At 45.8% G+C, this 21,676-nt stretch overlaps 1 protein-coding gene across 7 annotated transcripts in view; it reads left to right on the top strand.

The window, feature by feature from the left end:
• Nucleotides 1–21,676, top strand: part of Dgki (diacylglycerol kinase, iota) — a 452,769-nt gene that overhangs the window by 243,425 nt on the left and 187,668 nt on the right. For all 7 annotated transcript variants that reach the window (XM_087659331.1, NM_198782.2, XM_087659334.1 and 4 more), the window contains 4 exon segments: nt 5,635–5,717; nt 7,443–7,503; nt 19,065–19,178; nt 20,719–20,856. In XM_087659331.1, coding sequence (XP_087515457.1) covers nt 5,635–5,717; nt 7,443–7,503; nt 19,065–19,178; nt 20,719–20,856 — 396 coding nt within the window.

Here is a 21,676-nt window from a genome sequence, read left to right as displayed (position 1 = left end):
TAGTCAAGAATGACTTGAACACCCTGCCCTCTGCCTCCTGAGGTTTAGAGCATGTGCCACCATGCCTGGTTAATGCAATGCTGGGGGCAGAACCCAAGATTTCATGTGTGCTTGGCTAGCACTCCACCCTGAGCTATATACCCCAGCCCGGAAGTGGCTTCTTTACTCATTTACTTCCTTCCCTGCATATGCAATTTGGTTTCCCTTGCCTTTGTGAGGCTAGCAAGCCAATTAGGGTACAGCTGTATTCCTGTTCCAGTCGCTGTGAATTAATAATGACAAAAGACTTCAGACATTATCCAGTGCTGCTTCTCAGTTTACTAAGTGCTAACAGATCAAGGACGCCTAAGCGAATTTGGAGAAAAACAAGTTTTTTCTTTTGTTAAGGACAGAAAAGGGGCCAATGGGTGTGGGGTGGGGGTGGGGGTAGGGGAGTAAACCAGGTATTTGTCCTGTGTTCCAAGCTGAGCACGTCAGACTGCAAGCACTGTGGAATTCCACAGGGAAACTGACTTTGAGGTGATCTGGAGATTTATAATTGAAGGGGCTATACAGGTTCCGTGTAGTTATTTGGAGAGGGAATGTGAGAGGAAAGTCCCCTCTCTTCTCTAATATGGGAAATTTCTGGTCATCCTTCAAGGCTCACTGGAGCCTTACCACTTTCAAAATCAGTCACCCTCTCTACTGTGCTCTAAGGACACACCGGTCCCTCAGGGGTGTAGTGGTGGTGTTCTCTAGGTTTGTGTTCTCTCCAGGGGTAGGCGTCAGAGCCCTAGGGGGAATTTTAGGGCACGGAGCATAGTAAACCAACCATCGTATTGTGAGAGACACCAACACCAGAGCAAACTGCGGTGCAAGTTCCGAATTTCAGTGACACTGCCGCGAATGGAGCATGCAGAAAAAAAAAATGGAAATGTGATTGGATAAAGGTTTCCAGCCCATGGAAAGTGCCTTAAAACTTGGGTTTGTGCCACGGAAACTAGAGTTAGAGTACTTGGTTTTTTGAAGTCTTTCTGTTTATGAATGGCAAGGAAACATGGCTGTTGAGTGTGCAGATAAGGCACAGGCGGCATCTCATTGAGACATGATGGTGACGAGCATACAGGTAGAACCTCTCATCCCTTACATGTTCTAGATGCTACCTCTGCCTCTGCTTTAGGAGACAGAACTAGCTAGCGGCCTGGCCAGGGTATCAGGGTTCTTATTCCTGCTGCAGTAAGAGGGGTGCACATATTCCGATTTTTTCGTAGTTTAACAATTAATATTTCACTTGTCCTACTCATCTGGTTTTAGGTAAAAGGCATTTCGGACTCATCTCCTCTCTGAAGAGTAGGCTCCAAAACCACGGTCAAACTCGAGTTAAACAACTGGATGATATCGCCATCTAGTGGCTAGAAAGAGAACTGTCTTTTTGTTCCCCCATTTAGGCTTGGAAAAAAATTTAACATTTTGAAAGATTATATTGCTCTAAACATACTCCAGGACTGTTTCTGTGTAACAACACTTCCATTTACTTCTCACTGGTTGTCCCTGTTTACCCAGCACCATCAGTGTACACGTGACACTGGTATTCTGTACGGACTTAGACGCTGGTTGTACTGTTGGTACCAGAAATATTTGAGGAGACAGGTTCAGGCACTGAAGCATCAGCATTGAAGTACTCTCCCTGTGGGAGGGAGACTGAAGGCAGCAGACAAAGTTTCCTCCAACACAATCCCTTCCTTTGTGTGGGAAGTTGACACCCCTCCGCCGTTTACCCTGTCTCACATTACCTCAAATGAGTTCACAGATGCACAGATGTTAACCACTGGAGTGGGTCTATGTAGCCCTACGAGTCAAGGGACTCCCTACTCACACTGTCCAGTGTGGAGTTCCAAGGCGGATGTGTGGAGGAAGATAGATTCTTAGACTGGAGCTCCAGGTACTGACTAAGCAAGGGGTAGACGGGGGCTGAGGGGTAACTGCTGGTGGGCAGCTTTATACTGGCTGATTTAATACCACTCCCTGTGAACCAGTGTTCCCTCAGAAAGTCACCCTCCTAAGTCAGGGGCCAAGTATGTCAGCAGAGACATAGGGAGCAGATGAAAGACACTTACTTCGAATGAGGAACAGATTCGGTAGACTGTCTCCACAATACTTCAGTGCGAAGACTCCGTGAAGGCATTAGGTTTTGAAGTGCTGAAAAAGTTTCAGTCTGGAGCTAGATACAACTTTATTGTTTTCTATAAATTTAGGCTTCACAGATTCAGACTGGTTTGGAGAGAGAGCCCAGGGGACAGTAGGTAACTGACGAGGGGCCTGGTAAGACTCCCAAGAGACTCCCAAGAGTACCCAATCAAGAGTACCCAATCACATAACGGCTACAGAGGTCAATGGTCAGATGTTATACCTGGGAGTGGGACAGGAGTTCATGAGCACTGCGCCCCTCCCCCCAGTCAAGAAAACCAGACTCCGGCATAAAAGTTGCAGTCCTTGCATTTGGCATGCCACATGTGAAAACCGTCATGTGCTTAGACTTGCTGGTGACAGTTGTGTAAATGACCAAGTAGATTACTCTGGATACCGAGAAAGAAGCAAATGACCCCTTTCCAGTGCATCTCACTTGTAGGACCAGTCAGCTCCATTTAATTCGTTGCCTCTGTGAAGGCACAGAAGTAGCTTATCTCAGTGTTAGAGGCAGTTGGTGGATCTCATTTAAATGTGTGAGTGTTTAACTTTTTTGAGCATCTAGCTGTGTGCCTCGCTCACCTGGACTTCTTTAAAGAAGATAGCAGTGTGTGTGCGTGCACGCATGTGCGTGTCAGAGAGAGAGGAAGAGAGAGAGAGAGAGAACACATGTCTGATGGCTTCCTCAGTCACTTTCCTTGGTCTTTCTTTGACAGCAGAGTCTCTGACTGAACTTGGAGCTCACTGTCTGGACTGGTTGACCAGCAGGCTCCAGGAATATGTCTGTCTCCACCTCCCTAGTGTTGGGGTTTTAAGGGTGTGCCTGTCTTTTAAGTGGGTACTGGAGATCAAAATTCAGCATCTTCACCCTTTCTTAGCAAGCAACATTACATTACATTACATTACTCCAGGCCAACTGGAGTACTTCTTAACCCATATTAAGTCTGTTCGTGCTTAGAAGTAGCCAAGCACTGCTGCATAGGCTGTTTCTGCTCAAGTCCAGGGGTGCTGTTCCAATGGACTGATCGGAGAGCAGACTCTTTGGGGCATAGAAGGAACAACATTCCAGGCTTTGTAGACATCCCTCTCTTGGGAGGATACATCAAGCTATTAGAAGTTCCAGTGGACACAGATTTAAAATGAACAAAACCGAAACCATGCAACTGGTGAGACCTTATACAGAAACTTTAGGTCGAGCAAAGTACCTTTCTGCACACTATATTTTCCTTTCATGGAAGCTGTTAATTATTTCACATTCTCTGTATAATAGGAGATGCTGAAATCGTGATGTGTGTTCTTACATAGCAGAGGTGGCAAGGCATAATCAACACTGGTCATTCATGCTGCTTTAGGGAGTGAATCTAACAGAAAATCCGACTTTCTGTCCAGTCAGTGGGATATACTGTATAAAGTAGTTGGTCATCAAAGTGATGTTTACGTTATCCATATAACATAAAATAGGACAAAATAATCCTGACTGCACTTGGTAACAAGGCCCAGGATGAAAGAAAGAAAATGCCATTCATGTTGTTGGAGTGACGTCCCTAAATCCATGCTTGCGTTTGACCAGGAGCAAAATGTTTCATTTGGTGAGGCTGATGGAGGTGCTAGGATAATTAAGGGTGGAATAACATTATTCCTGAAAGTACAGCAAGCCTGTGATAAGGCGGGACTTTTAGATTACAGCTTTGGGGAATCTGAGGAACAAAAGCCCTGCATGGGCTCCTGCACCAACTTACACAGTAGCGAGATAATTACCGACTACATCGGACCCCAGGCAGCCAGTGTAATTGAACAATGGACTTACAGAAGAGCCAAGAAGAAAGGGAGCAGCAAGTAAGGTGTCTCTTTTGGGCTGCATGCTTAACCATTAACGAGGCAGTTAAGTCCCATTACATCCCTCTTCATACCATACCTGTGCTGAAGCTCAGTGCTCTCCCACACACAGAACAAGCCCCTTAGTTCTCAGCTCAGGGTTCAAGCTCCCCCTACTCTGCCAGGGCATCCCTTCCACGAAGCAGACCAGAGACGCAAACAAGCATAGTTTTTGAAACAATCATCGCTCTACTAAAGGAACAGCATTGTGCTTGACAAACTGTTAAAATGATCAAACTGTTACTTTCTGTGATTGATAAAAATGAGTCACTTTGCTCAAGATCAAAGCTCTGTTGATATTGATAATCCAAAAATATCATGTTTCTTTTTTCCTCAGTGAACTTTAAGAAGCATCTCTTAAACTACTACCTTTTGTGAGTCGCATTATCTGTGAAGGTCACAGTTTCTTGAAACCACATCAGGTGACTGAGGAAGGGCTGGTTTAAGCTAACGCAGACATGTAGAACAGAAATGGTTAAAATATGTTATGGCAATATTATCTAATGAACCATCCTCTGTCATTTAACATTAAATTTAAACTTTATTGTTCAGATTATTATTTTCCACATACAATATGAAACATGGGTAATATTAGTTAGCTATGAATTTATTGAAATAATTTTTATATGTGAAGCCAAAGTGTAAGTGAAAGTGTGTGTGTGTGTGTTAATTATATGGAGAAGTTTAGTTCTATTTGTATATATGACAATTTTATTTTTGATATAGGCTGTTACAGTGTAATTAAAACTGGGTTTGAATTCACAGTCCTTTATCTATATGTCTTGAAAGCTCGTATTCTAGTATTATGGGCCTGGGTCACCATGCCAGACACACATAAAATGTTTATGTATAAAGTATATTTATACTTCCATTCTGCCTGCTTCAGTGAGAAGAATTATTTCAATAAAACTACAATGAACTAACATTGCCTGTTTTTCTGTGTTCAGACAAAGTAAAAACCAATGTTAGATGACAGAGACTGGCCACTTTCTATATAATCTTATCATCATTACAAAGTGATGTCAACCTCATAGATACTGTCACTAAGCGTGTACCACACGTTACTGCAACTGAGCCTTGCAGAAGCGAGCATTCTCCATTCCATATTAAAGAGAACACACAGAAAGCCTAGTAAAATTATCCAGGTTGGACACCCATCTCACCTGGGCATATACTCAGCCCAGGTATAGGTAAGCACACACATACAATCAAAGCTCACGACTTTAACTACTGTTCCCTATGGCTTGTAATTAAAGGATTTGCTCGGTGTGTGTGTGTGTGAGTGTGAGTGTGTGAGTGTGTGTGTGTGTGTGTGTGTGCCTGCCTATGTGTGTGCGCGCGCGCACGCGCCCACCAAGGCCACGGCTGGCTATCCGACCTGTGGGGAACTTGAGTTACATGCAGTTATAGTTGTCATTGTGAGTGCTAGAGGTGGACTTGGCGCCCTCTTCAGGAGGAGAAGTATACACTCTGAAGCACTGTGCTATCGCTCCAGATCACTTCATTATCCTTTAAGAGAGAATGAGTGTGGTCTTCCTTTTCTCAGTATGGAAAAAATGCCTTTTATGTATTTGTTTGTTTATTCTTTTATAGGGAACCAAAGTCCTACAGATGTTTATGTGGTACCTGAATCCACGGCAAGTCTTTGACCTTTCTCAGGAAGGGCCAAAAGATGCGTAAGTCAGGAAACACCCTCCATGACACGGCTGTAAAGTGGACCCTTGGAGTTGGGGTTGAGGCTGTTTATTATCCGGTGGTCTGGTGAAGTCTTTTGTTAACTTTCTTAACTGCAGTTTGCTCTTCTTAAACCTGAAGCCCCCCACATGCTGGCTTTGCATTTGTTTCCACCAAATTGCTGTCTGATCAACTGTTGGGTCAGGGCCTGCTGCTGTGTGCTTGCTGCCAGTGTATGCAGGACTGAAGCTTAATCTTAGAAAGCCAGGGAGTGAGAAGGAACTCGCTTTTCTGTTTAGGTTTGTCTGATTTTGAAGACACACTTAAACAGAAATGTGAGTTTATAGCTCAAAGGGTCAACATATGTATGAATAAACTTTCATTCTGGAGAGATTGTGTGTGTGTGTGTGTGTGTGTGTGTGTGTGTGTGTGTGTGTGTGTATGAATGCATCCAGAATGTGTATCTGGGGGTAGGGGAGAAAGGAAAAGAAAGAAGAGAGAGAGGAAAAGAGGGGAAAATGGAGGGCCGGACAGGGAGGGGGGAGGGAGGGAGGGAAGGAGGGGGGAGGGAGAGAGGGGGGAGGGAGGGAGGGGGGAGGGAGGGAGGGGTATTGAGGTGAACTAATTGTAGCTTTGCATGCTGCAGTTCAGTGAGACAGGCATTTCAGTTTCTGTTCTACCTCCGTTCTGAATTTATGTGTCTAGTTAGAGGTGTTGAAAATGAAGTCTAGATGTACAGGACCCAACATAGCAGCAAAGAACGGGGCATTTCATGAGGATCAGAGCAAGGCAAGGAATATTTTCAGGAAAACATACACCATTTATTACATGTAAGTAGATGGTTTTTTCTGGAGCAGAGCTACCAGTGCCTGCTTTCAGCAAGGCAGAATGACTTTGTTCTCTTGAAGCCAATCAGAAAGATGAGATGATCTGACCCCTTCAAACAGGCACATTCAAAGTAACAAGAAACCGGTGGGTTTCTTCCCCGACCCCAGGCTGTGGGTAGAGGAGAGACTGTGCGTGAGCAAGCTAAGGTAGACGCGTGCTCACGGTAGTAATGGCAGTGATGAGTCTTCTCCATCTTTATCAGCTTTCAATTATTCAAGGATTAAGAGTGGGAAGTAGAGACTTGCTGGAGAGATGGCTCAGTGGTTAAGAGCACTGACTGCTCTTCCAGAGGTCCCGAGTCCAATTCCCAGCAACCACATGATGGCTCACAATCATCTGTAATGGGATCTGATGCCCTCTTCTGGTGTGTCTGAAGAGAGCAACAGTGTACTTATATACATAAAATAAATAAATAAATCTTTTTTTAAAAAAGGAATGGGAAGTGTAGATTTGAAAAGTAAATAGACTCAGGGAAAGCTAATCAAAATTAAATAAGGAGGAAACATAGGGATTACTGATTATCAATTAATCAAATTTTACCCCCTTTGATAAAGGAGAAAGGAGAGTGACAGAAATGGACAATAAGAAAGGAAGTAAAATCCTAAAGAGAACAATAATGTGTATCGAGAGGATGGAGAGTTATGGGAATTCTCCCTCCCAGTGTTCACAGAGCACCGGAGACCTCTGGTTTCTGGTTCAGTGGCAGGAGTCAGTTTGCCTTGGCTCTGTGGGCAGTGGAGGAGCACACGTGCTCTCTATGGGCAGTGCCCTTTCATTTTGCCCCCTAGTCCCTCTCTATAGAGAACAAGGTCTTACCTTGTCTTCCATTTCCTTTCCAGGCTGGAGCTGTACAGGAAGGTACCAAATCTGCGAATTCTGGCCTGCGGTGGGGATGGAACGGTAGGTCCTTGAGAGAGAACCTGTTCTCTCTCTCCCCATCTGTCTTCCTGACTGGGTTCCCTGGGAGAGGTTTATCTCCAGCCCCAGTCTTTCCCCTCTCAAATGAATGCCTGGCTGATGAGAATCATAAGCCGGAGGCTGAGAAGGACTTTGCTGTCCTCTGGGGACACACTCAGCCTTCTACGTCTGTGGTACTGCACCGTGTTCTGTTGCAGAGTAAGGACACTGCTGTCACTGGATAATGATTTCCACATTGTCTAACTTCCTTTTCAAATACTAGTGGACAGATTTCCACTTACTCTTTCGTAGCTATTGTTTATTAATCAAATTTGTTTTTAAACGAACACATAAAACCAAAAATACCATGACCAGGCCTCACCGTTGTTAGTCATTTTTGATGGTAGCTTTCTTACTAAGGAAATCTCCTGCCTCGTTGTGGTTTTGATTTTCATTTTCTTGAGTATTAGTGGTATTGGACTTTCTCACACAGGACTGTCCCCCATTGTTGTCTTTTGAGAAATGCCTATTGCGGTTGCCTCTTTTAAACTGGATTGCGTTTCTGTGGTCGAGCTCTTTAGAATTCATTATTCAGTCTGGATATTAACCCTTGGTCAGATGTATAGTTTGTAGAATAAATAAATAGAAAAACAAATGTATGAAAATAAATAAACCAACATAAAACAATGATAGATGAGAGACTCAGACACTGCTCAGTGTTTTCTAATGACGTCATGGACTGAAAGTCCTTGGTAAGGTACGATGGTTCTTCATGCAGACAGCATATGGGTTCTGGGGGTCAAACCCAGGTCACCAGGCTTGTGTGGTAAGCACTTTACTCACTAAGACATCTACCAGGATCATCTTACCCTACCCTTGACTGCCTGTCTTGTGTTTTTCATTTTGCTGTTCATTTTCAGTTAAAGGACTTCTGGTTTGTTTTTCTTTCTTCGAGACAGGGCTTCTCTGTGTAGCCCTGGCTGTCTTGGAATTCACTCTGTAGACCAGGCTGGCTTCAAGGCACAGAGGTCTGCCTGTCTCTGCTTCCCAGGCATACACCATAGCCTGGCTTGTCGCCTCTTTATGGGCTAATGAATGACATAGTTCAGCAGGCAAAGAAGCTTGCTGCTAACCCGATCATGTGAGGTCACTTCCCGGATCCCATGTTGTAGAAGAAAAGATACGACTCTCAAACATTGGCTTCTGTCTCCCACATGAGGGTCGTGGCACAAGCACAGAGAATCCACTGATCTGTACTTTCTCTCTCCCTTTCTCCCTCCCATTCTGTCTCTCTCGCGAACATTAAATAAATAAAACATTAAAATTCTTTTATCATTGTTTCTCTCTTGTAGCATTGTTTATTTTCTCCTCTACCATTTCTTAAATTTCTTCAAACCAGCTGTTTTTAAATCTGTAGTCCAAAGATTTTCACATGCCCACTTCCTGTGGTTTCTTTCTTGTGCTTTACTTGTACAGTAGGCGAGACCCTGGTTTCCTGACAGCTCTCTTGGTGTTGGCTTGTGACATCATCTGACGTCACCCAAGCATCGACACTTAGGTTGTTATTCCAGTCTTTGTATTTTGGCTTTACTTGTGCCTTTCCTTAGAGAAGCTCTTGAGAGGCTTCCCTACCACCTCTGCAATTGCTTTTGCTATTTCAACAGTAGATGACAAGTTCCAGCATGTGTTGTAGTTTCCTCACTAGAGGGCAGTCTAAGACCACACTTATCCTAATCCACATGGTATATCATTCAGCTTGAACCAAGTTATAACCTAAAAAAACAGTTATCAACTCCCAAAGCAAGCTGTACAGCGGGCTTCACTCAGACACCTTATCCACAGCAACGTTCCTGTGTTCACAGAGACCATCTTCTGGTCACTCATGTTAAAAAGCTGTCTCAGGCTATGAACTGGAGACGGCACTGGAGTAGCCCCACGGCCGGTGATGCTATGTGCCGTGAATAGCTCAAATAGACTTATGGCCTGAGACAACTAGAATCAGGTGAAGGCAATGCTGGCCCAAACTCAAGCCCAACAGACTGGAGATTTACGTCTACGTTGGTATCGGTGCAGGTCCAGAGGCTCTTTTGTTAGCACCGGCTTGGGAGTGGAAACTTCCCCGAATGTCATACCTGGCATTGGGTTCCAAGGTGCTGGAGTAATTGACTTATTCCATCCTCAGAAAATGTATGCTTACTGTGCACAAGGCTGGGCTAAGGTTGGAGTAGTGTCAGGGAAGGCAGTTTCTAACAAGTTGAATATAAGACGAGTTGTTCTTGTGTTCCCCAGCTCTAAGGGCCCGTGCAGTCTCAGGTGTGAGGTTGATACCACAGCCGGAAGGGATGCAGGACAAAGTATGAGTCTTTCACACTGGGGCTCAAGATATTGGCTGGTGGTGATATAGGACTAGAAGCTTTTTCCTCGAGTACTTGCTTGGGCTTGGCTGTGCCACTACAAGTCAGAGATCAGAGATGGTGCTTTTGGCACCATCACTGATGCTAAATTGGGTCACATAAGGACCTGTATCGGGACATCTCAGACCAATTCCAAGGCAGGCAGTGGGGAAAGCCAAGACTTGAGTCTGCCCCTCCAGAGCATGGGTCTGTTTCAGACACTGGAGCCATTAGTTGGTGAGGTCTGGTCTAGTGATGGGTCCTTTGATTTTCGTCTGGTGTTAGAACCCGTTGTTGATGCTCAGGACCGAGCTGGAAGTCCTGGGCTAGCTTTTGTGCCCTGCCAGCAGGTCGAGTCTGCCTCTGCTTCTGCTGCCCGAGGCCAGAGAGCAGAGTGTATCGGAGTGATCATTGCTCCTGAGAATCGACTTGGAGCAGGGTCAGGAGCTGTTTCTCTTCCATCTCGGTTCACTCTGGTAAGACCGATGCAGGGTTTTAGGTCTAACTTAATGCCCTCCCCTTTTCCACTTAGGCTGTCTTTCTCCCCAGCCCTCGGGACTGGCTCCTTCCTGTCTTCTTCAGTGCACTTCCTTTTACTGTACATCGACCAGGCACTGCGACGTCTCACCTGAGTTGTTAGCTTTTGTGGAGGCAGTGTGGTGCATGGCAACTTTTCAGACTACTGTGTGGGTGACGCGATTATCACTGGAGAATTGCTCCTTGCCACATTGCTATTTGCTTTTAAAAATTGGTCATATTTAATAAGAAGTAGTATGTGGTTTCTGCTGAAATTCTTTTTTTTTTTTTTGAAATAGAATGTAGGGCATTGGATAACATGGTGATGTCTCAGAGGTCAGTTGTTCATTCTGCTGGCATTTATAGCTTTTTTGCTTGTGTGTGCATGCTCATTTATGTTCAGGTATGTGTGTAGAGGTCAGAGTTCAACCTCATGTGTCTTCCTCCGTTACTCTCCATCTGGGTGAGCACTCTCTTTCTGTCTGTCTGTCTGTCTCTCTTTCTGTCTCTGTCTCTCTCTATCTCTCTGTCTCTGTCTGTCACTCTGTCTCTCTCTGTCTCTCTCTCTGTGTCTCTGTCTGTCTGTCACTCTGTCTCTCTCTCTCTCTCTATCTCTCTGTCTCTGTCTGTCACTCTGTCTGTCTGTCTCTCTCTCTGTGTCTCTGTCTGTCTGTCACTCTGTCTGTCTCTGTCTCTCTCTGTCTGTCTCTCTCTCTGTGTCTCTGTCTGTCTGTCACTCTGTCTGTCTGTCACTCTGTCTGTCTCTGTCTCTCTCTCTCTGTCTCTCTGTCTCTGTCTCTGTCTCTCTCTCTCTCTCTCTCTCTCTCTCTCTCTCTCTCTCTCTCTCTGCTTCACTCAGACACCTTATCTACAGCAACTTGCCTGTGCTCACAGAGACCAGCTTCAGGCCTGTGGTCACTCATGTTAAAAAGCTGTCTCAGGCTATGAACTGGAGACGGCACTGGAGTAGCCCCACGGCCGGTGATGCTATGTGCCGTGAATAGCTCAAATAGACTTATGGCCTGAGACAACTAGAATCAGGTGAAGGTGATGCTGGCCCAAACTCAAGCCCAGTAGACTGGGGACTTAGGTCTACATTGGTACCAGTGTAGGTCCAGAGCCTCTTTTGTTAGTGGCCTGGGAGGGGCCTTTTAAAGACAGTGCCACTCAGCCTCTCACTGAACTGTGGCATGCTAATTTGACTAGACTGAATGGCCAAGGTGAACCAGGCTCTTTCTTTCCCTGCCCCTTCTACCCCGCAATGAGGAGATTATAGAGCATGCACCATCAGCCACACCCTTCATTTTAAGTGGGAATTAGGGTTTCAATTCAGGTCCTGATGCAGCTAGCATTGTGACTACTGAACTATCTTCCCAGCCCCTCGTCTGTGTTGTTTGTGAGAAAAGTATGGAGTCCATGTTTATCCCTGGCCTCTGTCTTCATGCATCTAGCAAAGGTGAAACACAGTCAGGGAAGACTCTGTTACCTGTGCACTTTCTTCTGGGTTTGGAGTTTGATATTTCAGACTCTCAGGATGTGTTATGGACTGTCTTTGGTTTTCCCTTGAGTTCCCTAATTATGATGCTTTATTCTCAAAGAGAGCAACAGAATCTCCTTTCAAAACCTGGGAGCCCTGGATCCAACACTGGAAGTACGGCATAAAGGAAAAACGTGTTTTAAAAGCCTGTGTGCTGGTTGGTTTTTATCAACTTGACATAGACCTAGACATATCTGGAGAGAAAACGCCTACATCAGAAAGGCTTATAGGCCAGTCTGTGAGATGTTGTCCATGCTAAAGTGAGGCATCCGTGAAGATAGAGGAGGTTTCTGAAATGCTTATCACGTGCTAGTTTGGAATGTGGTCTTAAGATTTTCAAAAATTGTTATGTGTTTGAGTATTTTGCCTGTATGTGTGTCTGTATATGATGTGCATGCCCGGTGATGGAAGAAGCCAGAAGACAGCATCGGATCCCCTACAACAGTGTGAGCCACCGTGAGGGTGCTAGGAGTCGAGCCAGGGTCTCCAGAAGAGCAGCCGGTGTTCTTAATTGCCGAGCCCGCTCTGGAACCCCTGGATTGCGAGACTTTTTATTTTGCATGGAGGCAGAATTAATGCAGGGAGACAGCCTAGTGACTCTGTGGGGGGAAACTGCAAGCTTAAGTGGAGTGTAATCCTTCAGCATGCTGGGCACACACTTGACTGGAGGTATGCAGCCTTCGGTTAGTGAGTGCATCGCTGGATACCGTCAGGATTCTGCCCGAGCGGTGACACCACTCAAGGGGGAACCAGAGGGAATATTTTTGGCGGCGACAGCTGCTCACATGCTAACCGTGTGAAGTATGCAGCGTATTCTGTAATATGTAGAAATGTATTATTTTGTGGAAAAGGTTTTAGGCTTCAATATCAGTTATTTTGTTTTTATATTAATAAAACATACAAGGGGGGGTCGATAGGGTGATCTCTCCTCCCAAAATGCACTTGGAACTGAATATGGAAGGTGGGGCTTCTCCACTGTTTCTGTAGCAGTATTAAATCTGCAAAGAGAACTATGGCGATATCTGAGGATCCTCAAAGTCAGTGGGGTAAACAGTACAGACCACTGCTGTCCAGGGACATTATGGTTAAACCACATTTGTAGATGGACTTTTTCTAGAAGGCATTTTAAAGGGGAAAATTGAAAAGAAGCAGGCAAATTTTGTTTCCAATTTCCTTTAGATTTTATAGAAAACATCCCAACATGCAAGGTGTAAGTTACTGCGAACTGTTTTACGTGGTGTCCGCAGCGCTTTCGAAGTCTGACTCATACTGTAGGTGTGCAGCCATCCCATTTGGACCTGCCGTTCAGTGGCACAGATGTGGTCTCTTCGCACCTGGCTTGCCCAAGTCAGAGGCACATGGGTACAGGTGTCAGGTAACATGGTTCCCTCTTTGATCCCCGTGCTGAAATCAACCCAGATGACGCACGAAACATTCATGCTTAGAATAATAGAATTATTATGAATAAACACTCTCTGGCAAAGTGGTGCCTTTTTTCTTGGTTATACCGCACTGCCAAACCTCCAGTGATGCCTACTCTCCTCATACGTGGAAGAACACGTGGACTCAGCCACTTCTGCCACAGGCAGCCCTACTCTGGCTCCTAGTGGAATGACCTGTGCTCTCTGCCCATCTGGGCCCTGGCTCAGAGAAACTAGGTGGGGCAGTGCAGCTCACCGTTAGCTACTCCAGAGCCCTGTCAGAAATCCCCAGTTAAAGTGACGTTTGCCGTTCACTTCACACTTCCTGTTCGTTTGGCCTTCCTAGATTAAGAGTAGTAGATGGCCCCTATTTCTGAATGGGTGCAGGGCAGAAATTATGCCAAGAAGACAAGTTAGACAACATGGCAAGGCCTAGTTGACCGTGTGAAGCCCTTTGCTCTCTTGGCATCTGCCTCTCTTTCTCATGAGAAAGTAAATGCTATGTTTTCTACAGGCATTCGCCAGTAGTGGGGAGCCGATGGATGCCCAAAATCTGCTCTTTATTTTTTCTTGTTTAGTGATAATCACATTTCTTCAGATTTTGTGGTAAGTTACAAAATTCATAAATTAAAAATTAAGGCAATAAAGCGGTAAAAGTAAAATGATAGTTCATTTCTTCCTTGGCATCTGTGGGTGACTTGTTTCAAGACTCCTTATAGACACCGACCTGGCTTGATGCACAGTTCTTAATGTAAAATGGTGTAAAGTTTCTGTGGGGACCTACATGCATTCCTGTATACACCACGAACCATCTTCAGACAGGGCCCCTTATGCTGTGTGAATAGCTTCACTTTTAGGGGACAGTGACCAGAAGAAACATGGCCTGCAGTATAGACATGAATGTTTCCTGGGAAACCTTAGTCCAAGCAATGACTTAAGTCAGAACCTCTGGATACAGAGGGCTGGGGTGGCTGTACCTGTCAGAGTCCACTGCTGTGCCTTGCTTTTCTCTGAGAGTGGAGGGATGTGACTGTCAAGTCTCCACCCACATGGCCTTCATTCTTTTCTGCCTGTTCTATCAGAGGAAAATGTCAGTTCACTGTCATCCACACTCCGCAGCCCTATCCAATGTCAGCACACTGGTGGAAGGCAAGAATTACTTGGTGTCCTTCTGTGACAGCTAGAGCTGAGCGCAGGCAGGTGGTGGCAGCATTGGCCAGCTGCTGCGGCAGTGCTGTGCCCGCTCAGGCAAGAGGCGAGGCAGGAGGACTCGGTGTTCCCAAGCTGTCATCCCTGCTGGTCCTAATGAAAGAAGGGCAGACCGGAAAGCTGGAAATGTTTTGGCCCAATCAGGATAACTTTCTTCATCGGCGGGGGTGGGGGGGGAGTAATTGGAGGGGATTAGTGGGCTAGTGCAGATAATTTGGGGGAATGTTGAAGCGTGATGAAGCAGAGGACCTTTCTGAGAGCCTGTAGTCTGAAATCTGGGACGGTGGCAAGAGCAGGCTTCTGATAACGACCTGGGAGGCAGAGCCCTCCACCCCCTCCACTCCCGTGGGGCCTGAAGACCCTTTATATACTTTTGTTTTGCTTCCATCAGGATAAGCATGTAGGGTGTTAACCGACGTTCCCCTGTTTCTCCTGCTACGGCAGCACGTTTGTGTCCGCCCCTTTTTGATGGCCTCTTTCAGTTGTAGGGAAGTTTGGCCGCCGGTGTTATTTATAGCCTAGAAACAACAGACTTCTTGGTGTGAAGACGGACGAGGGTGAGGCTGATTTTCAAGTTTAAGGCTCATCTTTCTTCAGGCAGAGCAGTGGCAAGATGGCATGTTGCTTTTGGGAAATGACCTTCACTGGTGAAATATGGGGGCTGGAGAAAAATACTGTGGTGTTCCGCAGGTAATGGTGGTTTGCCTTTCTTACTTGTCAGGCGTGTGCAAAGCAAGGTCTGCATGTTCAGGAGAGAAAATGACACTGACATGCAGACACCACGACTCTCTGCTTTACAGAAGAGGAAGGAATGTGCTTAGTGACTGGTCCGCTCACTCCCGGACCCATGGGAGCTTGGTTCTAATGCCAGTGTCTCCTACTGGGTCTTGTGCCCTCTGCCCCACCACCGTGCTGCCTTTTGAGTAGTGATGATGTATCTGTTGGGGAAAAAAAACTATTTGCAACTGCTCTGAGAGTAAATAGTAACTCAACTCAGTCAAAGGACCCTCAGTAAAACAGTGGGTGCCCATGAGAAAATCAAAGCAATGAACATGTTTTTTTTTTCTTTTTCTTTTTTCTTTTTTTTTTTTTTTTCGGAGCTTGGGACTGAACGCAGGGCCTTGTGCTTGCTAGGCAAGTGCTCTACCACTGAGCTAAATCCCCAACCCCTAATGAACGTGTTTTAAAAGTCACACGATGCCATTCATTGATGATAATAACAATGAGATACAAGCCGGCCTGCTCATAGTCATAGAGAGCTCTTTGATCAGTGAGCTAGGGAGGTTGAAATGCATGCATGCACACACACACACACACACACACACACACACACGCACGCACGCACGCACGCACGCACGCACGCACACACACACACATATGCATGCATAGGCACATACAGGTATATCCACACGCATAGTTCACGGATTTGCATCCAGTGTGCATGTAAAGACATCTTCCTATGGAAGTCTGAAGAAATATGCTTTGTCCTTGGAGACAAGGGTACGATATCCTCCCAAGTCCCCAAGGCTCTGGGTGGTACTGAGTGCAGATGAAGCGCGGCCCTTGGGAACCTCTTTATTAAGAAAGCAAGACAGCAGCTAAGCCTAAGAAGGTGTGATTGGCAGCTGCCTTCTCATCACAGCAAGTCAAGGGACTCCTTTCTTTGTGGCTAATCCTCTTGCTTTCCCATCCCTTTCGGTGTGAGTCTTCAAGTGATTTAGAGTTTTTCCGTGTTCTCATGTTCAGAGGCGGTTGTTTGATTTTTCTCTTTCTATCTCTGTTTCATTTCCTGACAAGTATTTTAAGACTTATCAGACTAGAATGGTGTCTGCTGTAGGTGGTCAAGCTTCCATGCTAGAAAGACATCCCTGGGTTAGTGCGAGATTGGCCTAACTTTACTGGACAGAGCCTTTCTCAGTTTCTTCCGGACATATTAAGTTACAGTCCCAGGATCATGGCCTCAGGCATTGGTATCTGTACTCTGTCCCAACCATCTTTCCCCTTGCCTGGAGAGCACTGGTGTCAGTACAGCCTCCTACCAGCAGGGGGAGCACCTTCATCCCTCATTATTAGACAGCCAGCCAACTGGATTCTTTCACTGCTCCAAGCCTTTGCCTCAACTTTAAGGCCCTTGTTTAGTTGATGGGCAAGAAGATGTCTTTCTCTTCTCTTTCCTCTGTTATTGCTGCGCTTACCGTAAGATTGGATGTTGTGAGGGTGAATTAATATACCTATCTTCCCAAGGAAAGAGAGATAAGGCAAACTAAAATAAGAATGATCTCTCACTTAAATCTAGAACAAAAGAGAGAGGATGAGCTGAGCGACCATCTCTCTGAGAAGTTTGGTGGGGGAAGGGAGAAGCGTCTTTTAATCATCTCTGGATGGGTTGTTGAATTACATTCTGAGTTCTACTACCTGTCTGCCGTTCTGGTTTCTCTCAGCGCTATTTGCTTCTGCGTTTGGAATTCCGAATGCTTCTGGCCTCTTTGTGACCTTCCGCATGCATCCTGCAGGTTACCCAGTGCATTCAGCTTTCACCGTGCTTAGCTGTGTTCTCAGTAGCAGCGAAATGGTGTCCAGCACAGCCACGAGAACTGATTTAGCACCAGGACCACTTGACTGGTACTGTGTGAGCAAGAATGGAGAAACCCAGTCGCAATCTAAGGATGGTCCGGGCATGGCTTTTAACACTTACAAGGATCCGTGTTTGTAGTGTACCACAGTTAGTGAACTTTCGAGCTTTCTCTAGATCCAGAGATGTCAAAAAATCACACATTGCTGCCTCTAAGATAGTCAGGCCATTTCCAGTACCAGGTCTGGTTTTATCAATTTAATTAGTAGTTTTGTGATGCTAAGAGTTGAACCTAGCTAGGTCTTGCGATGTGCCAGCCCACTGTGCTGCATCCTGTTGATGTCTTTATTTTATTTTGTCCTCAGATAGGGCCTCACAGATTGCCTCACTCACCATCCTCTCCCTCGGCCTCCTGCCTTTGGAACTGTGGACCCGTGCTGGCAGGCCTTGCTTTGCTCACCTCTTCACGGAAGCATTTCCTTCTGCAGCCCTGAAAAGGCTGGCCTCACTAACTGGTCTTCCCTCATTACGCACGGCACGTCTCATGTATAAACAACACGACACCAATGCCACTCAGTCACTCAACTCTCTCACACACAAAGTGGAGGCTCAAATTAAACGATCTTCTTATGTAGACATATAGTAACAGCTTCATCCCGACATCTTCGAAGCTTAAAAATGTGACGTCGCTTGGGGATAGCATGGAGATTGTAGTCAACGTACCGTCTCCTGTTAGCGTGAACTCGGAGGGCAGTCATTTTGTCTTATCCGGCATAGCCCAGCACATTAATCCCATTATTTCGGTAGCTCTGCTCCGTTGTGCGTGTAGTCGGTAGTGCTCATTAGGCGCACCGCTAGCACGTTGCTACAGAAAACTCAAACAAATCAAAACACTCATACAGATCTAGAATAAAACATGTCACTGTTCTGCTGAACTCTTGCAGAATTCTGTGGCCTGCAGCAGGATTTGTTCTCTAAATTGGAGATAACGTGGGTTGATAGGCGACAGGAACGGAAACCCTCACCTGTAACACGTGTAGTTCCACCATGTAAGCCATAATTGGAAAGTATTAGGGAGCCCTGTGGAACGTGGGTCTGTGTGACATCCTAAAGACTTGTACATTTCTCTTGGCTGCTCTTAGGTTTGGAACTGTTTGTTTAAATTGTAATACGGCCATATTCAAAGCATTTTTTTCCTCCTAGGACAAAGATTAAGTGGGGTACACGATCCTAGCGTGCAAGTGGGCACCTCCTGTTTAGATTTATGTTAGACATTAAGTCCGTGCATAATCATGTCTCCATAGTGAATCATTAAAGAGGTTTTAGGAACAATTAGGGAAGCACTATGAATTTCCAGAACGATGCCATGGAGGGCTGTCATCTGATGAGGGCCTGCATTGGCCACAGACCAGGTTACAGTCTTTATATGCATTGCGGTTTAAGCTGTGTACGGCCATGTGAAGTGGGTCTCATTATCTCATTTTGAAAATTAGTCTTCGTAAAGTTATGCGGTTTAATCAAGGTTCTGCAGCCTGTACAAGCTGCATTGGAATTTAACTGATTCTGAGTTTTATTTTCCCTCTGATCCTCTGTTATGTTACCCCATCTAAATGACCTTAAATTCTCCTAAATTTTAAAGTGTATTTCTAAAAAAAAAAAACAAAAAACCAAAAAAACAAAAAAAAAACATGCAGATGTATATGTCCCAATTTGCTTATATAATAAAGCAGGCCTACAGCGATCTTTTACTTAGGGGCTGACCATTTTGAAAGCACTTGAAGTAAGCAGGTTTTCTGTCGTCCGACCGCTGTATTAAACATGTGTTTTAAGCACTCTGCCTTTCCGGCCTCCTCAAGCTCCTTCCTGGTGACTTACTGTCTTTCTCTTCTGTCTTCTGGTCCCCAATGTGTCTGTAGGTGGGCTGGATCCTCTCCATCCTGGACGAGCTGCAGCTGAGCCCACAGCCTCCTGTGGGGGTGCTTCCGCTGGGGACTGGGAACGACCTGGCTCGGACGCTCAACTGGGGAGGGGTAAGAACTGGAGGCGGCTGCCCATAACATGGAGGAGCAGACCAGACCTGCAGGTCACTCTGTGCTCACTGCTAGAAGCAGGAAGCTGCTGCTGTCACAGGGACTTTGTCACTTCCTCAGTTTAGACTTGGAATCATCCAGGGAGGAGGGGCTGAGTGTGAGGAAAACACATGGTTATATACACAGATAGGGTGAGTGTCGAGGGATCCACCAGGGCACCACCAATGAGTCAGCCTTCATGTGACCCAATCCTGAGAATCTGAGTTCACCCTGATTCTCTGCCTTGGCCATAGTGGTAAATTTGCTTTAGATTTAAGACCTATCCTTTGAGACAGTCACTACTTCTTTTGAACATGAAGATTTCTGATGATCCTTATTGTAGCTTTGATGATACTGGTACTTGACTGTCCTTCCTGTTGGGTACCATTCTCTGGAAGGTGTGAGGGGTCCTCCTGTTGATAAGTGGCTATTTCATGCATGTACTTACCATTGTGTATTAAACTAAAGGAAGCCAGGAGACACTAACATGCCAGCCCAGGAGCTATTGGCATTAAAAACTGCTGGGGGCAGCAAATCTCTTCAGTGGCGTAGTCCCTGGTAAATAGGTCAAACCCCAGTTAATGACCCCACGTTCACGCTCAACCAGGAAATTCCAATTAAGCTTAGTAGACCATTAAAAAGAACATGTGGGAGCTGGAAAGGGCTAGTTGGGAGGAGGGAGGGGTCAGAGGGCATGAAAACAGGTAACAGGATAATAGGGATGAGTATGATCACAATATATTATATAGGTATATGAAATTGTGGGAGAATAAATTTTAAAAAATCTTAAAAAAACTAACAAATGTCCACCGCTCACTTCCTAAGCCCCTCTTGTTAGGTGACAGTGTTCTTCATGTTCACTTATCTGACAGAGCCATAGCAGACACCCATTTGGCCCTTGGCTGAGTTAACCTATATCAAGGTGTTTCTTTATTCTTGAAGGCCTTACCTTTTCCTTTTTTTTTTTTAAGTGGCTGGCATCGAAATAAATGCACTACCCCAATCCACCATGCTGTCACTAACTGCCCTCCATGAGAGGGTTCTCCTCAGGCTAACTTGCTACAGGCCACAGATGGGCAGTGTCCTAACACAAGATCAGCTATCGGTGAATGGGATAGAACACTCACTCTTCCTTCGTGCTTTCTCCCTTTCCCCCTGCCCACAAACATGTGCCTGCCCCCAAATTCCTCCAGCAAGAAGTTTGGGAATCTTGCTGTTCACTCCAGTAAACACAGCTCTCCAGCATGACCCTCAGTGGTTCTCGCTGCCTGCAAGTAGTGTCTCAGTTCAGGTCAGGCAAAACTAGTGCCTTCATGTGCCTTCTTTGAAGCACCATCTTTAAAGCACTTAGAGGGGAACACATCATTCACTCCTCCAGCTTCGATGCTTTAAAAGCGGTGGGACTCTGACCGATCACGCCCTGCCTGCCTTGTTAGGGCACCCAGCGCAGGGCTCTCTGATCCAGACAGCAAGGGTCTGTGCTCCGATTCTGTGTCCTTAGGGTTACACCGATGAGCCTGTTTCTAAGATCCTGTGCCAGGTGGAAGACGGGACCATTGTACAGTTGGATCGCTGGAACCTCCATGTGGAGAGAAACCCAGACTTGCCACCTGAAGAACTTGAAGATGGCGTGTGTAAGGTTAGACAGCTCTTTCTTTGGGGACTGGAGAGGTGGCTCTGCTGTTAAGAGTTCTCACTGCTCCTGCAGAGAACAGGAGTTCAGTTCCTGGAACTCTGTGTTGACTGCTTCACAGTTGTCTGATAGTCAAGCTTCAGGGGATCTGGCACCCTCTACACACACACACACACACACACACACACACACACACACACACACACACACACAGAAACACACACACACACAGAAACACACAGAAACACACACTCACACACACACAGAAACACACACACACAGAAACACACACACACACACACGCACACAGAAACACAAATAGAAATAAACTTGAGGAGTGTGGGGGGAGAATTCGCTGATGGAGCACTGTGCATCTGCTTGAGCGATAGGACACACATTCCAGGGTACGACTCATGGGCCCTGGTTTCTAGAAGATAACAGGATGGCTCTGGGACTCTGGCTCCTAAGGCTGAGTGCACTGTTACCAGCTCCTTGCCTGAGCCCTCCCCACAGACCCTTCAGGACGCAGATATTATCCTTGTTTCAGAGCTATGGGGCCTGTTCTCTGTCTTCAGCTCCACACGGGGAAAGCATGTAAACATCTGTTGATCTCTCGAGCTGGACGTAGACAGCATACGAGCAGATGGAGTTTGTATGCATTCCTTAGCATTAGGCACATGGCCTTTCAGTAGGAGGGAAACCTTAGCAATTGTTGGCCTGCCATCAAATGCCTCTTCTGTGTAGCTGGTATCATCTAAGCCAGGTGCCTCATAGACTTGGGGATGGAATGGCCTAAATAAGTAGTCTGTCTTGGTGTTTTCTTTTG

This window comes from Rattus norvegicus, chromosome 4, assembly GCF_021556685.1.
Source record: "Rattus norvegicus strain SHRSP/BbbUtx chromosome 4, alternate assembly SHRSP_T2T, whole genome shotgun sequence".
In the NCBI taxonomy this organism is placed as follows: domain Eukaryota; kingdom Metazoa; phylum Chordata; class Mammalia; order Rodentia; family Muridae; genus Rattus; species Rattus norvegicus.
This window is presented reverse-complemented; position numbering and strand designations above follow the sequence as displayed.